Source organism: Orycteropus afer, unplaced genomic scaffold (assembly GCF_000298275.1).
Source record: "Orycteropus afer afer isolate SDZICR_OR568_19922 unplaced genomic scaffold, OryAfe1.0 scaffold00101, whole genome shotgun sequence".
NCBI lineage: Eukaryota > Metazoa > Chordata > Mammalia > Tubulidentata > Orycteropodidae > Orycteropus > Orycteropus afer.
In genome coordinates this window covers 9,212,552-9,235,004 of record NW_006921688.1, presented here as the reverse complement: position 1 = coordinate 9,235,004, position 22,453 = coordinate 9,212,552, and the positions used below count along the sequence as shown (strand labels likewise).

At 41.0% G+C, this 22,453-nt stretch overlaps 2 protein-coding genes across 2 annotated transcripts in view; both read left to right on the top strand.

The window, feature by feature from the left end:
• The window catches only part of MTRF1L (mitochondrial translation release factor 1 like), a 22,281-nt gene extending 11,099 nt beyond the window's left edge, over positions 1–11,182 (top strand). Inside the window, exons 6-9 of the mRNA XM_042781297.1 lie at positions 1,002–1,119; positions 3,653–3,789; positions 5,703–5,899; positions 10,897–11,182. Coding sequence (XP_042637231.1) covers positions 1,002–1,119; positions 3,653–3,789; positions 5,703–5,899; positions 10,897–11,182 — 738 coding nt within the window. The remainder of the gene's footprint in view (positions 1–1,001; positions 1,120–3,652; positions 3,790–5,702; positions 5,900–10,896) is intronic.
• A 575-nt stretch (positions 11,183–11,757) lies between these two features.
• Positions 11,758–21,903, top strand: FBXO5 (F-box protein 5). Its single transcript, XM_007943215.2, has 5 exons — positions 11,758–11,887; positions 16,207–16,921; positions 17,842–17,932; positions 20,017–20,199; positions 21,652–21,903. Exons 1-5 carry the CDS (start codon positions 11,791–11,793, stop codon positions 21,901–21,903), a joined length of 1,338 nt encoding a protein of 445 aa, XP_007941406.1. The 5' UTR covers positions 11,758–11,790.
• Positions 21,904–22,453: the final 550 nt, after the last annotated feature.

The following is a 22,453-nucleotide window of genomic DNA, read 5'->3' as shown; positions in this document are numbered from 1 at the left end:
AAAGTTTTTAAAAATAGTATCCTTCTAACTACTTTATATTCTTAACATTAAACTGAAATGTTATGCATTCTGTATTTGGCATTTATTGATACAATAAAAATTGTGAAAGCCAGAACCTGTGTGCAGTGTAGTAAATTACATAGTATGGCTCTTCCAGCCATAAGCCTTTGTAAACTCCATGGTAGAATTTGCCATGAGCAACTGAGTAGCTCCTGATTATTAAAGGGTATTTCTGTTGCCAGTGACAGGAAGCAATCTGCTGGGAAGTTCTCTCCCTCGGGTGTATAGAATTCTGATATTGGGATTCGTTGGTTTGGGCCACTCTGCCAGGCTCAAAAGGAGCCCTCCTAGAGGCAGAAGGAATCTCTGCTGGCTGAGAAAATGTGCTCCTGAGAGACACGCACTTGCTGAGAGAGATGAGAGAGACATGTGCTGCTGAGAGAGACTGCTGGCTGCTAAGTGAGGGCTGGCTGCGAGAGACTGAATGCATTTCTGAACTTGAATTGTAGCCTGTTGTTTCCCTCACAAACCCCATAATCTGTGAGTTCTTTGTGGCCACTGCAGTGAATTACTGAACCCAGCAGAGAGGTGGTGGTGCTGTGGGAGGAACAGTTGGTGCCAGGGTTGGTGAAAGGGCTGGAGGGAGGCGGCATGTCTGGCCTCACAGGAATAGGCCTCAAGCTGCTGATGGTGATTCTGTCTTCCCCTTGTGGGGTCAGAGGAGGTCTGAAAAGGCAGCCTCCTTGCCCCTTTAACACTGTATAAGTCAGAAACCTGTCAGAGAAGGAAAACACAAATATGTTCCACTAAAAGGAGCAATAGATAAGTGGTATGACTACACACTGTCAAAGGGAGAAAATGAGAGGCCCAGAAAACAAGGCAGTTCTGTCAAGTTCCAGCTCTCACAGGATTCACTGTATTTATGAATGAATAGTTGTTATCTCTGAACAGTTGGTATACATAACTTTGTTAAAAAATCCTGATTTTTCTCTTACATATAGATTAACCTGGTGATTAATCCTAAAGATCTGAGAATTGATACTAAGCGAGCCAGTGGAGCTGGGGGCCAGCATGTAAATACCACGGACAGTGCAGTCCGGATTGTTCACCTTCCAACAGGTATGGCCCAGTTCCCACAGAATGAGACACTGAAAAAATAACCCTTTCTGAAGTACTTGACTAATTTTCCACCAAAATGGACCCTCAGGAGCTCTGATAGCATAGTGCCTAAGGCACTCGACTGCTAACCAGAAGGCTGGCGGTTCAAACCCACCAGCCACTCCTCGGAAGGAAGATGGGGCAATCTACTTCCGTGGTGATACTGCCTCGGAAACCCAAGGAGGGGTCGCTATGAGTTGGGTCCGACTTGATGGCACATAACAACAACAGTATAGAGGAGTACATAACGATTACAGGAGCTATGGTGGCACAGTAGTTAAAGTATTCAACTGATAACCAAATGCTCTGTGGGAGAAAGATGAGGCAATCTGCTTCTATAAAGATGACAGCCCATGAAACCCTGTGAGGCAGTTGTACTCTGTCCTGTAGGGTTGCTGTCAGAAATGGCTCAATGGCATTGGGTTACAGGCAACTAAACATTCTGTAGGAGCTCTGGTGGCATAGTGCCTAAGGCATTTGACTGCTAACCAGAAGGCTTGGTGGTTCAAATCCACCAGCTACTCCTCAGAAGGAAGATTGGGCAATCTATCTCTGTAGTGATACCACCTCAGAAACCCAAGGGGAGGGGTCACTCTGAGTTGAATCAACTCGACAGCAGTGGGTTTGGTTTTTTGTTTTTCGACATTCTGTTATTAATTACTTAATTCATTTAAACTCATCTTTAGCTGAAACTCTGGAAGCAAGACTGGGCAGTCTACTTCGTAAAGGTTACTGCCTCGGAAACCCAGTGGGGGTTGCCATGAGTCAGAGTGGACTTGATGGCATTGAGTTTGGGATTTTTGTTTTAGCTGAAACTCTGTAGGATATTAGTGAGTATGAAGAAGAGGTATGGCTAGTCTTTCCACAGGTTTATTCTAAGTACTTCTCATTATTTTAAAAAAAACCTTCACAGTGAAGTAATTTTATGGGTTCTTATATATCAGCAATTGGTTTAGATCACTGGAGGGAGGGGACACGACACGACTCCTTTGAGAAAATGAAGGGTTTGGACCTGGTCCCCGAAAGCATACATATATGCAGAGGTTTGCATATAATTTCAGAACGGCTTCCCATTAAGTCCATCCACAGACTTCCAAAAGTTCTGGTTCTAAATGGTTAAGCAGAAGGCTGTAACTCTTCGTTAAGGCTTCAGTAGACTACTAGGTAGAACCACATGTGGATTACAAGCATTACTGCAGTCACATGTGATAAACAGTATATGAATAGCAAACCTTGGTTATGTTGAAGAGAAGAATACAATCTCTTCACAGATCTCAAATAGGCATAATTCTCAATTGGAAGTTGTTGCTGGGAATGCTGAATTGATCTGTTTTTCTAAATATGGGAAGATCTCCTGTTACACTTTAAGATGATGTCTTATGTAATATATAAAAACAAAAACCAGACTGCCATCGAGTTGATTCCTACTCATAGCAACCCCCATTGGGTTTCTGAGGCTGTAAATCTTTATGGAAGTAGATCACCCTATCTTCCTTCTGTGAAGCAGCTGGTGAGTTTGAACTTTGATCTTCTGGTTAGCAGCCAAATGCTTTATCTACTATGCCACCAGAAAAATGTATAGAAAAAAATTGTAAGGAAATACTTCAAACAATAGTAGTGATTATCCCTGGTGAGGAGCCCAGGTGGCCCAGATACTAATCTCACAGCTGCCAACACAAAGGTCCACAGTGGTTTGCACCTACCAGCTGCTCTGCAGAAAAAATTTGTGTCAATCTTCTTTTGTAAAGGCTACAGCTTAGAAACCCTATGGGGCAGTTCTGTTCTGTCATAGGGGAGCTCTGGTGGCATGGTGCCTAAGGCACTTGACTGCTAACTGGAAAGTTAGAGGTTCAAACCCACCAGCCACTCCTCAGAAGGAAGGTTGGGCAATCTACTTCTGTAGAGATACCGCCTTGGAAACCCAAGGGTGATCGCTATGAATCGGAGGCAACTTGACGGCACATAACAACAACAAGAAGAGGATTTTTAATTTCTTTCTATCTTAGATTCTATGTTGTTGTTGTTGTTGTTAAGTGCCGTCAAGTCGGACCCGACTCACAGCGACCTCTCCTTGGGTTTCCAAGGTAGTATTACTAAGGAGGAGTGGCTGGTGGGTTTGAACCGCCAGCCTTCTGGTTAGCAGTCAAGTGCCTTAGGCACTACACTACCAGAGCTCCCAGATTCTGTAATGAGTTGTTACTACTATGGTGGCTGGAGCTGACAGTGTGAAAAAGCAATCTATATTGAATCATACATGCTTAATGTTTAGTATGTATGCCATCAATATGGAGATACTCTGTACTGTCAGTCAAACTTAAATTGTGTATTTTTTGATAAACTCTATAGAAGTTTCTTGTTGATAGTCTTCCTTTTATTGTAGAATCCTATTTTTCTCCCTCATAAAGGAAGAAGAAAAAAGGATGGAGAAGAAAAAGGATAATAATTGAAGAAGATTTTTCTATTAAAACTCTTTAATTCTCATAACACTATTCAGGTGTTGTTTCTGAATGCCAGCAAGAGAGATCACAACTGAAAAACAGAGAGATGGCTATGAAAAAGTTGCATGCAAAACTGTACAGCATGCGTCTAGAAGAAGAAACAAGCAAAAGATCCAGTGCTAGGAAGATTCAGGTGAACAGCTTTTATAAAGTGTCTAAAGAATGTATTTTAGATAACCTCGTTTTTATGTATGCCAAAATTATCTTAATTGTCCAAATAAGAAAACTACTGAAGTAGCTTAATCAAAGGCTAAACTTGTATTACAGTGATCTTAGGCCTTTGCCCTGTTTTCTTCAATCAAGGGCATTTTTCTCAGGTTTTTAAGCCACCTTTTTAAAAATTCCTCAATTTGGGCAGTTTGTCACCTTGTCACCACTGAAGGAGCCCTACTGGTGCAGTGCCTAAGCGCTAGCTTACTAACCAAAAGATTGGCAGTTCAAAACCACCAGTGGTTTCACAGGAGAAAAACAAAGCAGGCTGCTTCCTTAAAGATTGGTTTACAGGCTTGGAGACCCTATGGGACAATTCTGTGTCCTATAGGTTTGCTATGAATCAGAATCGACTCAGTAACAGTGGGTTTTGGTTTGTCACCACTGAAGATAACAAGGTAATTCAGAGAGACTGAATATATTCAGCTAACATTTGAAGACCATGTTTACTCAAATCATACATACAGGATACAGTTTTTACTTCCTGTACAACCCCTGCACGTTATTTTCATAAGTGTGCTACACCAGTGTTTTTTTAATTTTTTTACATGTAGGTGATTGCCATCTTTTTTTTTTTTCCTTCTGTCCAACGGATTTAATGTTAAGTCTCCATCTTGGTGCCTGTGACATGGAGGTTTGGTTCCTAGCAGCAGACCTTTGCTAGCCTGCCCTAAGAGTCTCTAAAGCAGCTCCTCCCCCTCCCTGCAGGATTCCTTCCCTGCTCTGCAAATCACTTTCTCCAGTGTGGGAGGAAATCACTCTTTCCACCCTGGAAACTGCCTCCTCAGGCCATCTGGCCTCCACCCAGGAGGTGCATGTTTGTGCACCTGAGGCCAGAGAAGCACTTAGACAGGTGAGGCTGGCATGCCAGTCACATACATATGTCCCAGTGTCTGGCTGACTGGCCGCTGCACCTGGGCCATTTGAATTTTCTGCCTGTGTGGACACCACAGGGCAGGCGTGAGAGCCATGGGTGCTGAGTGGTCGGTCATGCTGTCCCTTTCTTGGATAAGTCCAGTTGGTCACCTGGGCGCCTCATGGGGCCAGGGCAGTGTGTGTGCCTGCAACCACACCATCCTGCTGCCTGGCTTCATGTGGGGCTGGCCACATGAGAATGGGGCTCCCACTCACCACGGGACTGTCCCTTACTCAGGCTTTGGCAGCCCTGCACACAGCCCTGTTACCACTCCACCCAACCCTTTGCCTGTCTCTGGTGCAGCATGCCTGGTGCAGATCAGCCAAAAGGAACTCTGTCACTCTTGGGCCTGGCTGTAAACTGTCCCAGAGCAAACACAGTTTCAATTATTTTCTGATTACTGAGATACTACCAAACTCAATCCAAGACTTCTTGACCATGGCTTACATCTTTATTATATGAATATGATCAAAGGTAAAATTTTGAGACTATTAAATGAGGGTGAATGACGTCAAAATTCACTTCTGGAAATGTCACGAAACAGTGTATGCATGGGCACTCCATTTGGGCTAGAACACAGGCTAGAAATTTTTTACATAATTTTGTCATTTCCACCCATTATAGGTAGGTGTTATTGTTCATACTTTATAGATGGGAAAACATTAAGAGTTGAAGTAAATTTCTTGAAGGCCTAGAGCTTGAAGTTGCCGAGATGGAATTCAAAGACTAATTTGTGACTTTAAAGCGCACATTCTTTGCTCTACATTGTATTTTCCTTGTCATTTGGGGATTCAGAATATTCAAAACTTTGTTCTTGCATTATGTTTCATAATTTAAATCAAGGATTTAATTTCCAGGTAAATTTGTAGGTGGTAAGTTGTGCTGTACCTAACTGCATCTCATATCTTTTTTATATTTAGATTGGAACTAAAGGAAGGTCAGAGAAAATAAGGACATACAATTTTCCACAGAACCGGGTCACAGATCACAGAATAAACAAGTCCCTGCACAATCTGGAGATGTTTATGCAAGGAGAGCATCTGCTGGATGAACTGGTGCAGTCCCTGAAGGAATATGCTGACTATGAGTCCTTAGTAGAGGTTATTTCCAGGAAAGGGTTAAATTGATTTATTGTTAGGAAAAGGCTACTATGGCGAATCATTGTACGTATTCACCAATATCCTCTTGAAAAACATGGGTTAACACAGAGTAATACATGTATTCTTGTAACAGATCATTTATTTAAATCAGTGTATTAGGAAAAAATACAAATGTAATCATTGACTGTGGTTGTAAATCTTGGACTCTTTACATAAAATAGACAAAAGTAAACACTCCTTTGTTTTATATAAAATCTTTAATGTATGATAAAAATTCAGTAATTTTCCATTATGGAAAACTTCAAACATGAAAGAAAATAGGTATATGGTAATAAATACTGCATTAGTCAGGGTCCAGTCAGAAAACAGAAACTGTATCAGTAATTTTAACAGAGGCCCTAGGTGATGCAAATGGATAACACACTCGGCTCCTAACTGAAAGGTTGGAGGTTTGAATTCACCCACAGGTGCCTCTGAAGAAAGGCCTGGAGATCTACTTCTGAGAAAAACAAACAAAAATTGGTCATTAAAAACCTGATGGGGCGGGCCTAGGTCTCTGACACAAGGGGTAGCTGCAAGTCAGAGCTGACTAAATGGCAGCTGGTTTACTGGTTAGTATGAACACAGGCAGAGCAGTGGGCAAATTCTGTGAGCTGACATCAGTTCCCACCATGCTCCCAGATGATCAAATGTAATTACTGAAACCTAGGAAAAGCCAAGGGTAGAGAAAAGAGTAATTCCTGATGTGGAGCTTACTGGAACCTCAAGCCTTAACACTTGGTAGATGTTTGCACAAACAAGCCCTCTACATAGCGCTCTCAATTATAAGCAAGGCACTGTCACCTTTTCTTTTGCTGCCCCATCTGCCTAGAAAAATACAGACTTTACATTTGCAAATAGATTTCAAGGTCCAACCTAATGGGCACCTTAGCCCGTAGGCAGAACTAACTGTAGTGCCTAAGGCATTTGACTGCTAACCAGAAAGCTGGAGGTTAAAACATAACAGTCACTCCTCGGAAGGAAGATGAGGCAATCTGGAGGGGTCACTAGGAGTCGGATCCGACTCAACAGCAGTGCGTGTATGACAACATTGGTCCCTAGGTAGTAAATTTATTGGTTGACTCCTGTCCAAAACTGTGTGCTTAATAAATGAATGGGAGGAGGGTAGTTCAGGGAATACAGTGAACACACACTGGTACACTTCTCACATCACCTCATTAATGGAGACTGTTCCTAATTCTTGTCTGTTAAGGACTTTAACATGCTGTAAAACACACACTGGATAGCTAAAAGGCAGTTAAAGTATTTGTCTAAATATGGTATATTGTTCAGAAAACCAAAAAAAAAAACAAACTGCCATTGAATCAGAACCAACTCACAGCAGGTTTCCAAGGCAGTATCTCTACGGAAGTAGATTGCCCAACTTTCCTTCCGAGGAGTGGCTGGTGGGTTTGAACCACCAGCCTTCTGGTTAGCAGTCAAATGCCTTAGGCACTATGCCACCAAAATTTAATTTCAAAAGGGCATACAGCACCAAAGTTTATCATAATCCACACAGCTAGAATGGCACTTTTGAAGATGTATAGATACCATTGTTTAAAGTGAAACCTGGCGTCGTCGTTGTTGTTTGCCGTCTAGTCGGCCCCGACTCATAGCGACCCCTCCTTGGGTTTCCGAGGCAGTATCACTACGGAAGTAGGATTGCCCAACCTTCCTTCTGAGGAGTGGCTGGTGGGTTTGAACCACCAGCCTTTTGGTGAGCGTCAAGTGCCTTAGGCACTATGCTACCAGAGCATACTCCTCTACAACTTGTGTCTCATCATGTGATCTCTTTTTTAATGGCATTACCATTCTCCCTCCCAAATTTAACATGTAGTCACTTCTGATCCCTCATCCTCATGTTCAGTTTATTCCTAATTCCTACTTTTCTACTACACTCATCCTCTCCAGTCCCACTGCTGCTACTCTTGTCAAGAATTACTCCTGTATGCCTTTCACAGTCCTGACTTTTCTCCCTGCATTCTCTCTCTGCTCTCTACATCAGGCTACATATTAATAACCACAATATTAATCTTCCTAACAAGCAAGGTTCTGATCTCTTCCCTCCTTTGCTCAAAACTGAAGAGGTTGCCTCTCAAATAAAACCCCAGCTCTTAACTAGGGATTCAATACTTCCATGATCTGTATCCAGCATAATTCCTTAGTAGCCCATTTCACATGCCACGCTTTTATACCACATCCTTTTCCTAATAAATGTGCCCTGCATTTAAGCTCTTCCTGTTTTGTTCCTTCTGCCAAGGAAGAATGCCCTCCCCGTTCCATCAAAAAAGACATCCTCTGCGTCAATGTGGAATATGTCCCCCACGGAGACACTTGGCAATGTCTGGAGAAAGTGGTTAGAGACCAGGGATGCTGCTAAACACATTGTAAAGGATGGCTGCTGACAAATTTCTGGTCCAAAATGTCAAAAGCCCCAAGGTTGAGAAACCCGGTCCTACAGCTAATTTGCTTATCCTATTAAAATTTCCACTGTAACTTTAGATACATTTGTCTTCTTCAGAATCCATTATAGCCATTTACACACTTCATTCCCTCCCAACTCCCACATGCAGTGATTCTTCTAAAGAATTTCCTGAGCAATTCCTAGGTGGCAGGCACCATGCTAATCATTCCATAAACCCCACAATGTGTTGCATGTTGTAGGTCTGTATAAGAATTTGCTACAACAGTAAGGGGAGTTCTCTCTGCAATTCATGCTGTACCTAACAACCAAAGGCAGTTCACCCAATAACCAAGGTAAAGCACGGCTTACTTGTGCTTGTGTACTAATGTGTAGTGATCAATTTCAGAGATACCAAACTGTTTACTACAGACTAGTAAGCACAAGTAAGCCCGTACTTAACCTTGCTTACTGGGTACACCATCCCTCTCAGGGACTGTACATTTGAAAAGAGGCTTTGATTCTGTAGGAAGATGATGTGAGGGTGGCAAAGACACAGACGCCAGTCATATCAACAGCAGAATCTTGGATGCAGTGAAAATACGTGAAACTGTTCAGTACAGGTTAGTAAGTAAGTAAACACAAGTAAACTCATGTTTACCTTGCTTACTGGGTAACTGTCACTGCTAATGAGCCAACAATTTTGACTGATACTGACTGAAAGAACAAAGGTATATACCATATGTTGCCATCTAATACAATTTTAAATGGCCTAGTCTATGTTTCTTACTAAAGATGAAATAGACACTCATGAACCTGCTGAACAAGTTAATCCTCAATTATATTTCATCATCATCAATTAAGCTCAAATATTTAAAATCAATGATTTAAGTAACTCTATAAACCAAAAAACACAAACTATCCCAGTAAGCAAAAAAACACACTTGGCTTTTTATATTGTTTAGAATGCCTTTCAAGCTGTCGTTATGACCCAAAAGGTTATATTCTAGACACTCCACTAATTTAACAAGGACCCTCTCCCTAAAATTTCCTATCTCCATCCACATGTGAAAATAAAGCTGAATTCTAAGGTGAAACAAGGGAAGTGACGTGAAAATGTACTATAATCGGGAGCCCAGCAGTTACTCCCCAGCATAATGTGTAAGAAAAGTCCGTGGATCCTCAAGCCTAGGGCTGGCATTTTCACTTACTAGGTGTGTGATTCTGTCGGAATTAACTTGCACTCGTAAGTGTCACAAAATGAAAATAACGCTAAGGTTATTGTGAGAATTGAAAGCTAACATTTACAAAGCACAAAATGAGGAACTATAATAGTTCTATTTACATTCAACAAGTAAGTCCCTTGCTAAATCACTCCAACAGCTATCTTCTGCAATCAGAAAAAACTCCTAACTCTATGTGCAGACCTACAAGGTCCTATAGAATCGGTTTCTGCCTACCTCTGGACCTGGTCTCCTACTCTTCCTTGCTCAATGCCCTCTGGTCAGCCTCTGGTTTTCCTTCTTGCCCTTGAACCACTCAAGCATGTTCAGAGCAACTGTCCTGCAGACCTCTGTATTGCCAGCTTATCATTCAACCTTGGTTTGTTGTTGTTATGTGCCATCAAGTCGACCCGACTTATAGCAACCTCTCCTTGGGTTTCTGAGGCAGTATCACTACGGAAGTAGATCGCCCCATCTTCCTTCCAAGGAGTGGCTGATGGGTTTGAACGCCAGCCTTCTGGTTGGCAGTCAAGTGCCTTAGCCACTATGCTACCAGAGCTCCCCAACCTTGGTTTAGGGCCTGAGAAATCTTCCAGAGGTCCCAAAGTAGTTCATCTATGCCCCTACTCCACTCTCTACTCCATTATTTTCCCTTTGCATTTCCTGAAATTGTCAAAATTTTTCCACATTAGTAAATTTCCCAAAGGAAAGGACATCAAAAATTTTGGCCATAAATACTATTTTAATGCAGTTATTTCCAAAACCTAAAAATTAGTACAAAAAAGCTACGCTGAAGTATCAAAATTTTACATAAAGCAGGATCTACTCAGCACCTCCTGTCTCTGCCTCACACAGGACTTCCTGCCCAATGAACTGAGTGCCTACTGAGGGTCGAATATTCTCACAGTACAGAAGAGTGAGAGGGAAAAGGCAGAGATGGAATTGGGCTTTTGGGAGTTTGTCTTGTCTTTACTGTGCTGTGGCCAAAAGCTAAATCCAGGGAATACAATATCGCTGCTCAAGTGGCACACACCTAGTGAAAAGATCAGCACAAGCAGTAATACCGTACAGTATGTCATCAAAGACTTAACAGTGACACCCACTCTTACCATCACTAGAAAAGCATTCACTGAGCCGAGGGCCTCAAGCATTGGCAACTGGGGATCCAACTCCCAAGGCACCCGGATCCTTGGTGAAGCCTCTCTTTTGGAGCAGGACTAAAGCTTTTTCCGCGTGGCCCTTAAAAGAAAGAAAGAAAAGCCCAGAAGAGCAATGATAGACACTTGCTGTCCATACAAAACAATGGTGGCTGAAGAATTGTGATTGCAAATGAAAACAAATGTGTTTACAGGAAAGAAATGACTGTCTCCCCACCCCCACCGAAAAATCTCAGCAAGACGCACAACATCCGGTCTCCTGCCACAGTAGTGGCTGCCCCTGCCGCCTCGCGCCCTCCAGCGCAGGCTGACCCCAAACCCGCCTACCGCTGCTCAGGTCGCCGAAGAGAACCGCGGGGTACCCCAGTGCGCAGGCGCCAAACCGCCAACTCTGTGGCCACGCCCATCGGGGGGCGGCTGCGCAGACGCATTGGGCAGAGATGGGGCGAAATTACGAGAGAGCGAGAAGCGCGCGGGTAAATCCTAGAGAGGCGGGATAAGTAGGGATGGGGGAGGGTTCATCTTCCGGAAAGTTTGAATTCCCGGACTACCAGAGGTACAGCTCACCAAGCTACCACTTCGGAGATGATCGAAGAAACTCGGCTACCCATTGGACTCACCGGAGATCTTCAGACGGAAACCGGAATTGTCCTCAGGCTGAGATCAAAATTCGCACCAGGCCTATGGATGGAAGCTTGGCGGGCGCGCGCATGCGTGGTAGGACCCCTCCACGTGCGGCGGGGACGCGGCCATCTCTGGCGAACCCCGCCCTCGGCCCCGCCCCGACCTGAGCATCTCTAGGGACCCGAGGAAGCGGCGAGATGCGAGGAGGCTGGACTTGGAGGCTGGCCCCGCCTCCGGAGCCTCGGATTGGCCTAGATTGGCGGCGCCCCCGCCCTCCACCTCCTTATTGGGGTGCGTGTGAGAGCGAGGCATCCTATTGGGACATGTAGATTTGGGCACCAAATTCAAACATTTTAAAAGTACCAGCTGGCGCCTTTTAGATGTTACAGCTCTATGAAGCGAGCGACCGGACTGCTGCTGTAGGAGCTGCTCCCTCACCTAAGGCAGAGGCCACCTCCGCTGGCATGAGCCGGAGTCCCTGCAGCTTCTGCTCACGTCCATCCTCGTGCTCCTGCCGCTGCAGCCCTCTGACAGCCGCCGGGCGCCCGCGCCCCTCGGACAGTGAGTGAGGGGAGAGGGCCGAGAAAGGGGACTTGCCTTAGATGGTGAGAAGTGACCCTGCAACCCCTCACCCGGGATTCCTTCGAACCTGTGCGCGTGGCCCCACGCTGGGCGGAGGCGGCGCTGTTCCTGGGACCCGGAGAGAAGCCCGGGGGGCTAAGGGGCGGAAGCCTGTGAGCCTAGGAGGGATGGCGGGCTCCGGTCCCACTGCCACGCCAGACCCGAAGGCCAGTCCGGAAGGGCTGGAGGTCGTGGCTCCTAGGGCGCGCTTCCTCTGTGCTGGGAGATCCACCTATCCCCACCCGCTGACTAGGCGCCAAATGCCCCCTCCCCTCCCCCACCCGGGCGTCCGGCTCTGACAGGGCGCGCGACAGGCAGCCCCCCAGGTCTATCCAGGTGCTGGACCCCCCACTCCCTGCTCCCCTACTTCGATTATTTCTGCCCCTCATCCTCAGAGCCGAAGTCCATGTTCCCGATTTTTCGCCTCCCCAGTCCTGTGGCGGGCGCGGGAGATCTGCTCGCGTTATCTCCCGCCTCCTCCGCACGTCCCGCGCCCTGAGGGGCCACCCCTTCGACCCCTCAGCATTTCAGGGTCTCCCTGCCCACTCCCGCCAAATAGAGGGCCTCCCCTCAGAGCAAAGTTAACTGGAACCTCCGTACAAGAAAGTTCATTTTTCCCCTTTGCTCAGTAACTTAGTTTCAAGGTCTGGAGTTGAAAGCGGGAGAAAGAGCACTCTTCATATGAAACAGTGACTCTGCCCATAATAAGCCGATTCTGTGAAAATTGCAAAATTGGATAATTTTTTTTTTCCGTGAAAAACTAGATATTCCTTTATTCCAATGTAAAATGCTTGTTTTTCTCCTACTTCTTGCCTTCTCTAAGAGATTTAAAAGCAAATATTGTAATATTTGGTAATCACTGAAAGATGATGCCCTTTTCGTTAGAAAAAGAATCTAGAAACTTCAAAAGAAAAAAAAGTGCTTTAACAAGTTAATCATCTCTCTCATAGGTCTCCCTGTGCAATTCTGAAGCTTGATAGCGTTAGGAAGGGTTTTCTTTTTTTGATTGTTTAACTCCAGATGTTTTTACTACCTTGCTCCTCAGAGAGCTTTCATCGTATCTGGGAATTTCTTTTCCTAATGTGGAAAAGTTTGAGGAAATGAAATACAGTTCTTGCATCCGAATAGTTTTGAAGATAGACTTTTCTAAAATGTTCTGGTTTGTAGCAGTTTTGGGCCACAAGACTTGGGTTTTCAAATTCGTAAGGAAAGGAATGGCCATGCTTGAAGTTAGGCGCCATGGTTGGTGGTTATAAGTTTTGGGGAAATGCAGACCTTGTTAGTTGATATATTGGAAGGAACTAGGAAAGTTTTTAAGCACTATAGCTTAATTTAACTATGGTATTTCAATATGAAGTATCAGCTCTATAATGGAAAGTGAAATTGAAGGTAAGAAAGCTTTTTCATGGTTGGAATGTGAGTTGGTAATGAGAAGTATAAAATATGCAGTATGTTGAGTCTTTACAACAAACACCTCCCTGATTTAGATATCTGTACCTCCATTTTGGAGAAAAGTAAATGGTGACTTACAGAACATTCCAAGGTCACAAAGCTAGTCAAAAGGCCGAACAAGGATTTTCATTTGAACTTGGATGTGTCTTGAAATGTATACTTCTCTGTGGAATATATTTTACTACTTTTAAGTGTTTATGATTTGCAAAGAGAAAAAAAAAAAACGTGAAGCTTTGATTTGTGGTGGAAAATGTGGTATAAGTCACCTCTTTTGATTAGACCCTATATTAACAGGTATTCTTCTGCCATGGATTTAATCCAGTTTTGTTATCTGAGTCCCATTTTATGGATGAAGAAACTGGGCTTTAAGGGTTAACTTTCAAAAAATAAAGGAGGGGGTGCCAGTCAACTTTCTTCCTCAGTTTTTCCCAACTCAGTATATGGCACTTTACCCACACATTCAAACCTTGAACCCCACAATTTTCTTCATTTAATTTTTCACTCAGCATCCATATCACATATTGGCAAGCTCTGTTGGCTTTGCCCCCTGAATATCTCTCAAGTCTATTCAATTAGCTTCCTTTCCATGGCAGTCATCTCAGTCCTGGGTACCCAACTCTGAGTATTCATTCCTGTGATACACACTCCTAACTGCTTCCAATTTTTACCTTCCTATAATCCATTAACCACAATTGCCAATGGTCTTGTTTAAAAGGTAAACCAGATTTCTTTCCCCTACTTAGAACCTCCCAAGTGTTTGTTTATTTTTCAAATGAAACCTTATTTTCCATTCTTACTTTAGGTCAGTAAGTTGCAGCCATGCAGGCTTTTCCTTTCCTTGAACATTCTAACCTTGTTCTTGCTTCTTGTCTTTTCCTCAGTCTGGAATACTCTTCTCTAGGATTTCATAAGGCTTTCAGTTCTCAAACAAAATGTTACCCTTTTTAGACTTCTTACCCCCTCCCCCCATACTGTCATTAAGTGGACATTGGATAAATTATGTGGCAAAACTAGACTCTTAATTCTCATTTCTCTGATTCAAGAGATCTTTCTTAGAACCATGAAATAGTTTCTGCCTTTCTGAATAATACCAGATCAACCATATGAACTCATATTTCCTAGATTGTTTAGGAACAGTTGACTTGGTAATTGGAAAGCATAGAGCTAGTTTTAAAAAACATGGACTCTAGCCTGTCTACTTCACTTTTCTTTTGTAAAATATAGTACTTACTCGATTTATTTTGCAGTGTTGGTAGATAAAAAGTACGTAATAGTCATTTTACATTTTAAAACTAAATCTATAGCCAGACTTCGGATCTTAGTTTCTAATGTCATTCTTCATTAAAAGGAACCAAAGCTCCTTGGAGAAAAGATGATTCTAGGGCTGGAGCAAGGAAAATACAAGATGAGCCTGAAATACCTTGTAGTGCTAGAAAGTAAACCATAAAACAAAATGGTATAGGTGATGTCAAAGGGACTCTGGAACCAAATGAGAGCTCACAGTGGTGAAAGCTGCTATCATTTGAACAACATAAATAACATTATTGGATTATAATTCAAGGGCCTTGAATCTATATTGATATAAGTGATTGCATGAATGAATAGATACATAAGTATAAGATAGAATAAACAAATCTGTACAGAAGAATTCTAGATGATTTATATATCCACTCACCCTCAGCAAGGTGAAGCAAACTCTTAAGTGTGGGCTATGCATGATGACTTCCTTCCAGAGAGGTATTAAAAGGGAAAAAGTAAACTTCACAGTAAGTAGACAAACAGGTGATTATCATCATCAGGAATCAATCATGTCAATAGCATGTATTAATATGATGTAATGATGACAATGTACTTTGCTGTTGTCTTCCTCCTAAAAATCCATAACCCCAGTCTTCCCACAAAAAAAATACAGGACAAACCCAAATTGAGGGATATTCTACAAAATAGAAGTGCAGGTGGCATAGTGCGTAAGGTATTTGACTACTAAGCAGAAGGCTAGCAGTTCAAACCCACCAGCCACTCCTTGGAAGGAACCTGACCAGTCCCTGGGTTACACAGTTTGCTCTCAGCTACTAATTTACAGGTTGGTGGGTCAAATCCAGCCTGTAGTGCCACAAAAGAAAGGCCTGGTAATCTGCTTCTGAAAGGTCAAAAAATCAAACCTACTGCCATCGAGTTGATTCCGCCTCATACTGACCCCATGGGGTTTCCAAGGGTGTGAATCTCTTTGGAAGCAGAATGCCGCCTCATTCTCCCATGAAGCAGCTGATGAATTCAAACCACCAACCTTTTGGTTAGCAGCCCGATGCCTTAACCACAGCACCACATTGAAACCTCTACGGAGTATAGTTCTACTTTAAAACACATGGGGTCACCATGGGTTGGAATTGAAGGCAATAAATTTGGTTTTTGGTTTTGTAAGGTAACTTTCCTTAACTGTAAAGATACAGCAGATGGAGAAAAAGCCTTTAGAGTAATAGAAAGAAAAAGAGTTCCTGAAGTACGCCTTCAGGCTTCTTGCTTTAGGCAGTCAAATAGTATGGGGTGTGGCTTTATACTGAGTTCTGCTACTTTTTTAATCCTCTTAGGTAAATTGGTCAGGTGAAAATCAGGCTTCATGCTTTAGTTGGGTTTGAAATAACAATGTCAGAATTTTTTCTTCTGTTATGAATATTTCAAGGTCAAAAACATAGGTGTGGAGAGAATACAAAATAATTAAATTTATATATCCCAATGCAAGAAGTAGGAATGTGTGGATATTTTGCTATTAAGAAGTATGTTGTGTGGGTTTTTTTTTTTTTTGGTAGGTTATAAAGAAGAAAATACCGCTCTGTCTATCAAAATGAAGTGTGATTTTAATTGTGACCATGTTCATTCTGGACTGAAACTAGTAAAGCCTGATGATGGTAGAAGACTGGGTTCCTGCACTCCTGCATATTTGGAAGTTTCTTGTAAAGACTGCAATAAAGACTATGAAAGGTTATCCTATATCGCATCACCAATCATGAGCCCCACAACTGTAGAACTTGAAACTGAAAGCAAGCCTTTGCATAACAAGGAAAATCAACATGTGCAACAGATACTTGATAGTCCAAATGAAATACAACTAGAGACCAGTAGACTTTATGAAGACAGTGGCTATTCCTCATTTTCTCAACAAAGTGGCCTCAGTGAACACGAGGAGGGTAGCTTTCCCCTGGAGGAAAATGTAAGTGACAGTCCACAGTCCTGCCTGCTACAGACACAAAGCCCAGACCAATATCCCAACAAAAGCTTAATGCCAGTTCTTCATTTTGAAAAAGTTGTTTGTTCGACATTAAAAAAGAATGCCAAGCGAAATCCTAAAGTAGATCGGGAAATACTAAAGAAAATTCTATCCAGTGGAAATTTTAGACTACAGAATATAATTGGCAGGAAAATGGGCCTAGAATATGTAGATATTCTCAGTGAACTCTTTCGAAGAGGACTCAAACTTCTTCTAGCGGATATTTTAGCACAGCTCAGTGGTATGGACTTAATCAAGTAAGTATTATTACTTTGAGTGTATTATCACTGACTGAACATTTTTGTTATGTGGCTCTACACCAGTGTTGTACTTCATCATAAAAGGGTGTCTGAGGTAGCGTTCACTGTTGTTCAGTGGAGATAATGACTTTAGCCTGAGAGGTGGTATTTTACTGCCTATGTGCTGTTGAGTGACAAATGCATTTAAGCCAGCTCTTGCAAATTTTGTATTTGTACTATTAGAAAATTATTTCTATTAGATGAGGATCTTTGTTCCTCTCAGTTCTGAAATTTATAACATGTAAGTTACATCTTTCAGGCTTAACTATAAAACAATAGCCTAGTTCCAGTCTAATAGGCATTGTGATTTTCGTCACATCTGAAAATACAAGATAACTTCTATTCTTTTTACCATTTTGATGCAGGATTCTCCTAAGTGTGACAGCAATGAAAATTGTAGAAACCCACAAACTGGGATCTGACTATGATTGTTTCTTGGGAACTTTGTGTTCTTTTCTGCTAAAAGGAGTTTGTCCTAGAGTATTTTGAAATTTGTCTACAACCTTTACCATATAGACTACTGACATGTTGCTGTGTACCATAGGGGCAAGTCCCTTGATGCGTACAGATAATTATGAAAAAGTGCAAAGCAGTGTTTTTTAAGCCTGAATATACTTTGCATTACTTAGTATGGCATTTTTAAAAACATGCAGAAGCTGGGGCCCCTTTTTAAACCAGGTAAGTAAGGATTAGACCTTGGTCATCCTTAAATCTTAAAGTGCACCAGACAATTCTAAAATGCAACCAGGTTTTGAGAACCACTGATAATATTATTTATTGTCTTCCCTTTTTTTTTTTTTTTGGCATTATTAATGTTTTTGTAATATATTTTTCTTAGCTCTTTGTGATATTTTAATTGTAACTATTTACTTTTGCAGTGTAGCTAAAGTGAGTACAACTTGGAAGAAGATTCTAGAAGATGATAAGGAGGCATTCCAATTGTACAATAAAGCAATGCAAAGAGTTTCTGTAAGTCTTCATAGTGAATATTTTCCTTTTAAAATATACTGATAATAGGAGAGAGAAATAAGAAAGATAATAGGTAATCTGGAAGCTTTTACATTCACAAAGTACTTGAGCTTTTCACTAGAGCTCATTTAGGAAAAAAAAATCAAAGCTAACAAGAAAAGAATCTAACCACAGTCATTTCTTTGATTTTCCCTAGAAATGTAATGTCTGAAAGTAACAAGATATAACTTTTGGAAAATTTGGAAAAGTATTTTATTTGCGTTCTTGCCTATTAAAAAATGAGCAACAAAAAAAGGCCCGTTATCGTCAAGTTGATTCTGACTCATTGCCACTCTATAGGGCAAAATAGAACTTCCCTATAGGATTGCCAAGGCTGTAATCTTTTTTTTTTTTTACATTTTATTGTGCTTTGGGTGATAGTTTACACATTAGTTTTCCATTCAACAACTTATATACATTTTGTTTCGTGACATTTGTTACAGTCCCCTCAATGGAATAGCACTCTTTCCACTTCCTCACTGGCTCCCTGTTTCCATTCACCCATCTTTCCTGTCCCTTCTTGCCTTCTAAAGTTTGTTTTTGGGTAAATGCTGCCCTTTTGGTTTTGTATGAACAATTGTTCTGAGGGGTACGTTCCTCGCAGGTATTATTGTTCACTTATAGGCCTATTGCTTGGCTGAAAGGTGATCTGCAGGAGTAGGTTCAATTCTAGGTTTGAAGGGTGTCTTAAGAGTCTTAGGGATTCTACCAGTTTCAATTAGACCAGTAAGTCTGGTCTTTTTTATTTTTATTTATTTTTTTTTAATTTTGTGTTACATTTTTCTCCCACTCTGTCTGGAACCTTCTGTTGTGATCCTGATCAGAATGGTTGGTACTGGTGTCCCAGTACCATTTAGTTCTTCTAGACTCAGGCTAGTGGAGACTGATTCTTGTGGCCTATTAGTCCTTTGGACTAACTGTTTCCTTTTTTATTTTCTTCACTCTTCTCTGCTCTGTATGGGAAAAGACCAATAGTTAAATCTGAGATGGCCACTTGCGAGCTTAAGACCTCAGTCAGTACTCACCAAAGTAGGATTTAGAACACTGTCTTTATGGACCTATGTTATGCCAGTTGAACTAGATGTCTCTCAAGACTATATACTGAGCCTTCAAGCCCAGTTACTCAGTCCCTCAGGGTGTTTAGTTATGGCTAAGAGGTTTTCATAACTTTGTCCCTTTTATGTTTTACTATATACATAGGTTATGTTTGCAGTAAATTATCAACATAGTGAAGATCTTTCATGTAGGAGGGCATGTGTGTACTTTCAAAGTAGTAACTTTGGAGGTATTTGAAAATCAAAATCAGTACAAATTAAAAGTTAAGGCCTTTGAGTTGGACAAACTTATTAGGTCCAAATTTACTGCTGGGACTCAACTAGCTGTGTAATTTTAGTCTATTACTCCTTAATCCTCCAAGTTCAATTTATTTGTTGATAAACTGGTATGTATTAATTATGGAGAATTTTCTGATCTGAAAGGTTTTCAAAGCTGTTCTTAATGTTGAGGTGATACTAAAAGTGATTGTTCTGGTAGCACCGTGGCTAAGACACTTGCCTGCTAACCAGACGGCTGACGGTTCAAACCCACCAGCCACTCCTCGGAAGGAAGGTTGGGCAATCCTACTTCCGTAGTGATACTGCCTGGGAAACCCAAGGAGGGGTCGCTATGAGTCAGGTTTGACTCGAGGGCACATAACAACAACATAACAAAAGTGATTGTTGCCATCTAGTGGTTGTGGGAAGAATAAACTTTCATTCTGACACGGGATAATTAGAAAGCGTAGTAAGTGCTGTGTGGACTAAGCATGTAAAGTGGTTTTTCTCAAGTTTTCTGGTTCACAATGTCTGCAGAATTAGTGTTAGCTATCAGGCTTCAAATATCTGAATGGTTATATGTTTGTTTAATGCAGGTATATTGGGTATGGGGTAAATCTCTTACATTCTAATTTGCCCTTTGTTATATATACAAACATAAAAATTCCTGATTGCTGAATATAAATGAAATCATTATTTAAGTCCAATAAAACTTTTTTTTTTTTTAATTAGGGAAACGCTATTAAATTTTCACCACATGCTTCGACCAGGGAGCATACTATGTTCAGAACACCGTTAGCTTCTGTTCAAAAATCAGCAGCCCAGACTGTCCAGAAAAAAGATACTCGAATGAAGTTATCCAATCGAGGTGATCAGGAAGGTTCTACTTATAGCCGACACAGTGAGTTCTCTGAGGTAATTTTTGATTTATTCATAAGTTAGAACCATGGATCATTGATTGGGAAAAGGAGTTAGGGAGAGGAAAAAAGAACTGTTAAGGTCAAACTGTCACTTGACCTTAGATAAGGTTGACTAATTTCTTCCCCTACCATGTTTGCATATCTGATGAGAATTGTCATTTAAATTGTATTAATTTTAATTAGCACTATTAGGACCTGTTAATGAGGGGACATTCTTATATCTGTCCCTCATTCTAAAGTATATAATAAAATTTAAGGATTGCCATAAGTCGAGATTGAATTGATGGCAACTGACAGTAGTGATAGTTTCTGTCTTAAATGTTCATGATATAATTACTGTAATACAGTATGCAGATAAATTCAAAAAGCATTTCTTGAGCATCTGTGTGTATCAGGTACTAAATAGATAAAATTGTGGCCTTGCTAGACTTACAATCCAGATCTGGAAATAGCTGCACAAAAATAAATGCCGTATGTGATCAACCAAATCCAAAACCAAACCAATTGCCTTTGAGCCAGTTCCAGCTTGTGGTAACCCTGTGTATTGCAGAGTTGAACTGCTCCATAGGGTTTTCAGTGGCTTGATCTTTCAGAAGTGGATCGCCAAGCCTTTCTTCCAAGGTGCCTCTGGGTGAATTTGAACTCCTAACCTTCCAGTTTGTAGCCAGATGCTTAACTGTGCCACCCAGGATTTTTTATAATGTGATGTCAAAAAAAACCAAATTGACTGCCATTGAGTTAATTCCAACTCATAGTGACCCTCATTGGGATTCCCAGGCTGTCAATCTTTATGGAAGCAGACTGCCTCATCTTCCTTAGGTTGAGCGGCTGGTGGGTTTGAACTACCAGCTTTTTGGTTAGCAGTCAAATGCTTTAACCACTATACTATGAGAGCTCCTGTGTAATGTGATAGGTGCTATAAAAAGCAGTAGAAGTGAGAGAACAACCAATTCTTGAGATTAGGAAGACTTCACTAAACGGTGACATTTAAGTTAGGCATTGATTCATGAGTAGACATTCATGAAGTAAATACATTTAAAGAAGCAGTAGGAAATAGCCACTGGAACCCATAGAACAGTAAGCTCCTTACGGTTAGGACTTTTCTTACGTTTAAAGTTGGTGATTTGTACATATATTGGGCAAGGGAGGTAGAGGTGAGTAAGTTTTTGAAAATTTAGGTTTCTTATCCAGTACTTTCATGTTTTGTACTTCATAGTGCTAGTGTACCCTTCATGGTTTTATTAATTAAATTACTGTATTTTTATGCAAATAAAAATGTGTATTAAACATGCTTGTTGGTTTGTTTGTTTTGCAAATCCCACACCCATTTGTGCGTTAAGTTTCCTGTGCATGTTATATGCATGTGCACATTATGTCCAAGGGTGTATTCTGCAAAAATATGCTACATTCCATACTTAAATTGGTTAATGGATCATTTTCTTTCTAGGTTGCAAAGACTTTGAAAAATAGTGAAAGTCTCAAAGCCTGTGTTCGCTGTAATTCACCTGCAAAATACGATAGCTACCTACAACGGGCCACCTGCAAACGAGAAAGCTGTGGATTTGATTATTGTACAAGATGTCTCTGTGATTATCATACTACCAAAAACTGTTCAAATGGCAAACCTCTAAAAGCAAGTTGTAAAATGGCACCTCTACCTGGTACTAAAAAGAGCAAAAAGAATTTACGAAGATTGTAATCTCTTATTATTGTAATTGACATGAAGATTAGTTAAAAGATGTTAGGTTTTAATTTATAAAAAATAAATATATTGTGGATTTCAGTTTTATATTGAAATTGATGTGGTATGTGGGGCATACTTCCCAGTGAACAAAGATGGCATACAACTTCATGAAACAGTTTATAATTGAATGTGAATAAATTAAAAAATTTCACTATAGATCAGAAAATTTAATATTTTAAAAAAGGAAATATGGTTAGCTGTAATTATTGATATTTATGATTCTGAGGGTAAATAGATTAAATAAAGGAAGGCTGTAGAATTTTACCTGGACAATCTGAAATTTAAATCTTCATTACATTGATACATTTTATTTGCCCTACCAAATTAATACCAATTGAAATATTAGCTTCTGGAATCTGTTAATGTCAGTGTTTATCACCTTTCTTAAACCTCTTTTTCAGTGTATATTTCCTCAAAAAAAAAAATAGCCTTTATAATATCTTACTTGTTTTCCTTATCTTTGAAGTCTGTGTTTTAATATTTTTGTATATATGTAAATATTTCT

Excerpts from the sequence above, each read along its gene's own strand:
- FBXO5 (XM_007943215.2), top strand. The coding sequence starts at position 11,791 with ATGAGCCGGAGTCCCTGCAGCTTCTGCTCACGTCCATCCTCGTGCTCC. Across the intron at positions 11,888-16,206 it reads GCGCCCGCGCCCCTCGGACA|GTTATAAAGAAGAAAATACC; the intron begins GTGAGTGAGGGG and ends TTTTTTTGGTAG. Across the intron at positions 16,922-17,841 it reads AGTGGTATGGACTTAATCAA|TGTAGCTAAAGTGAGTACAA; the intron begins GTAAGTATTATT and ends TTACTTTTGCAG.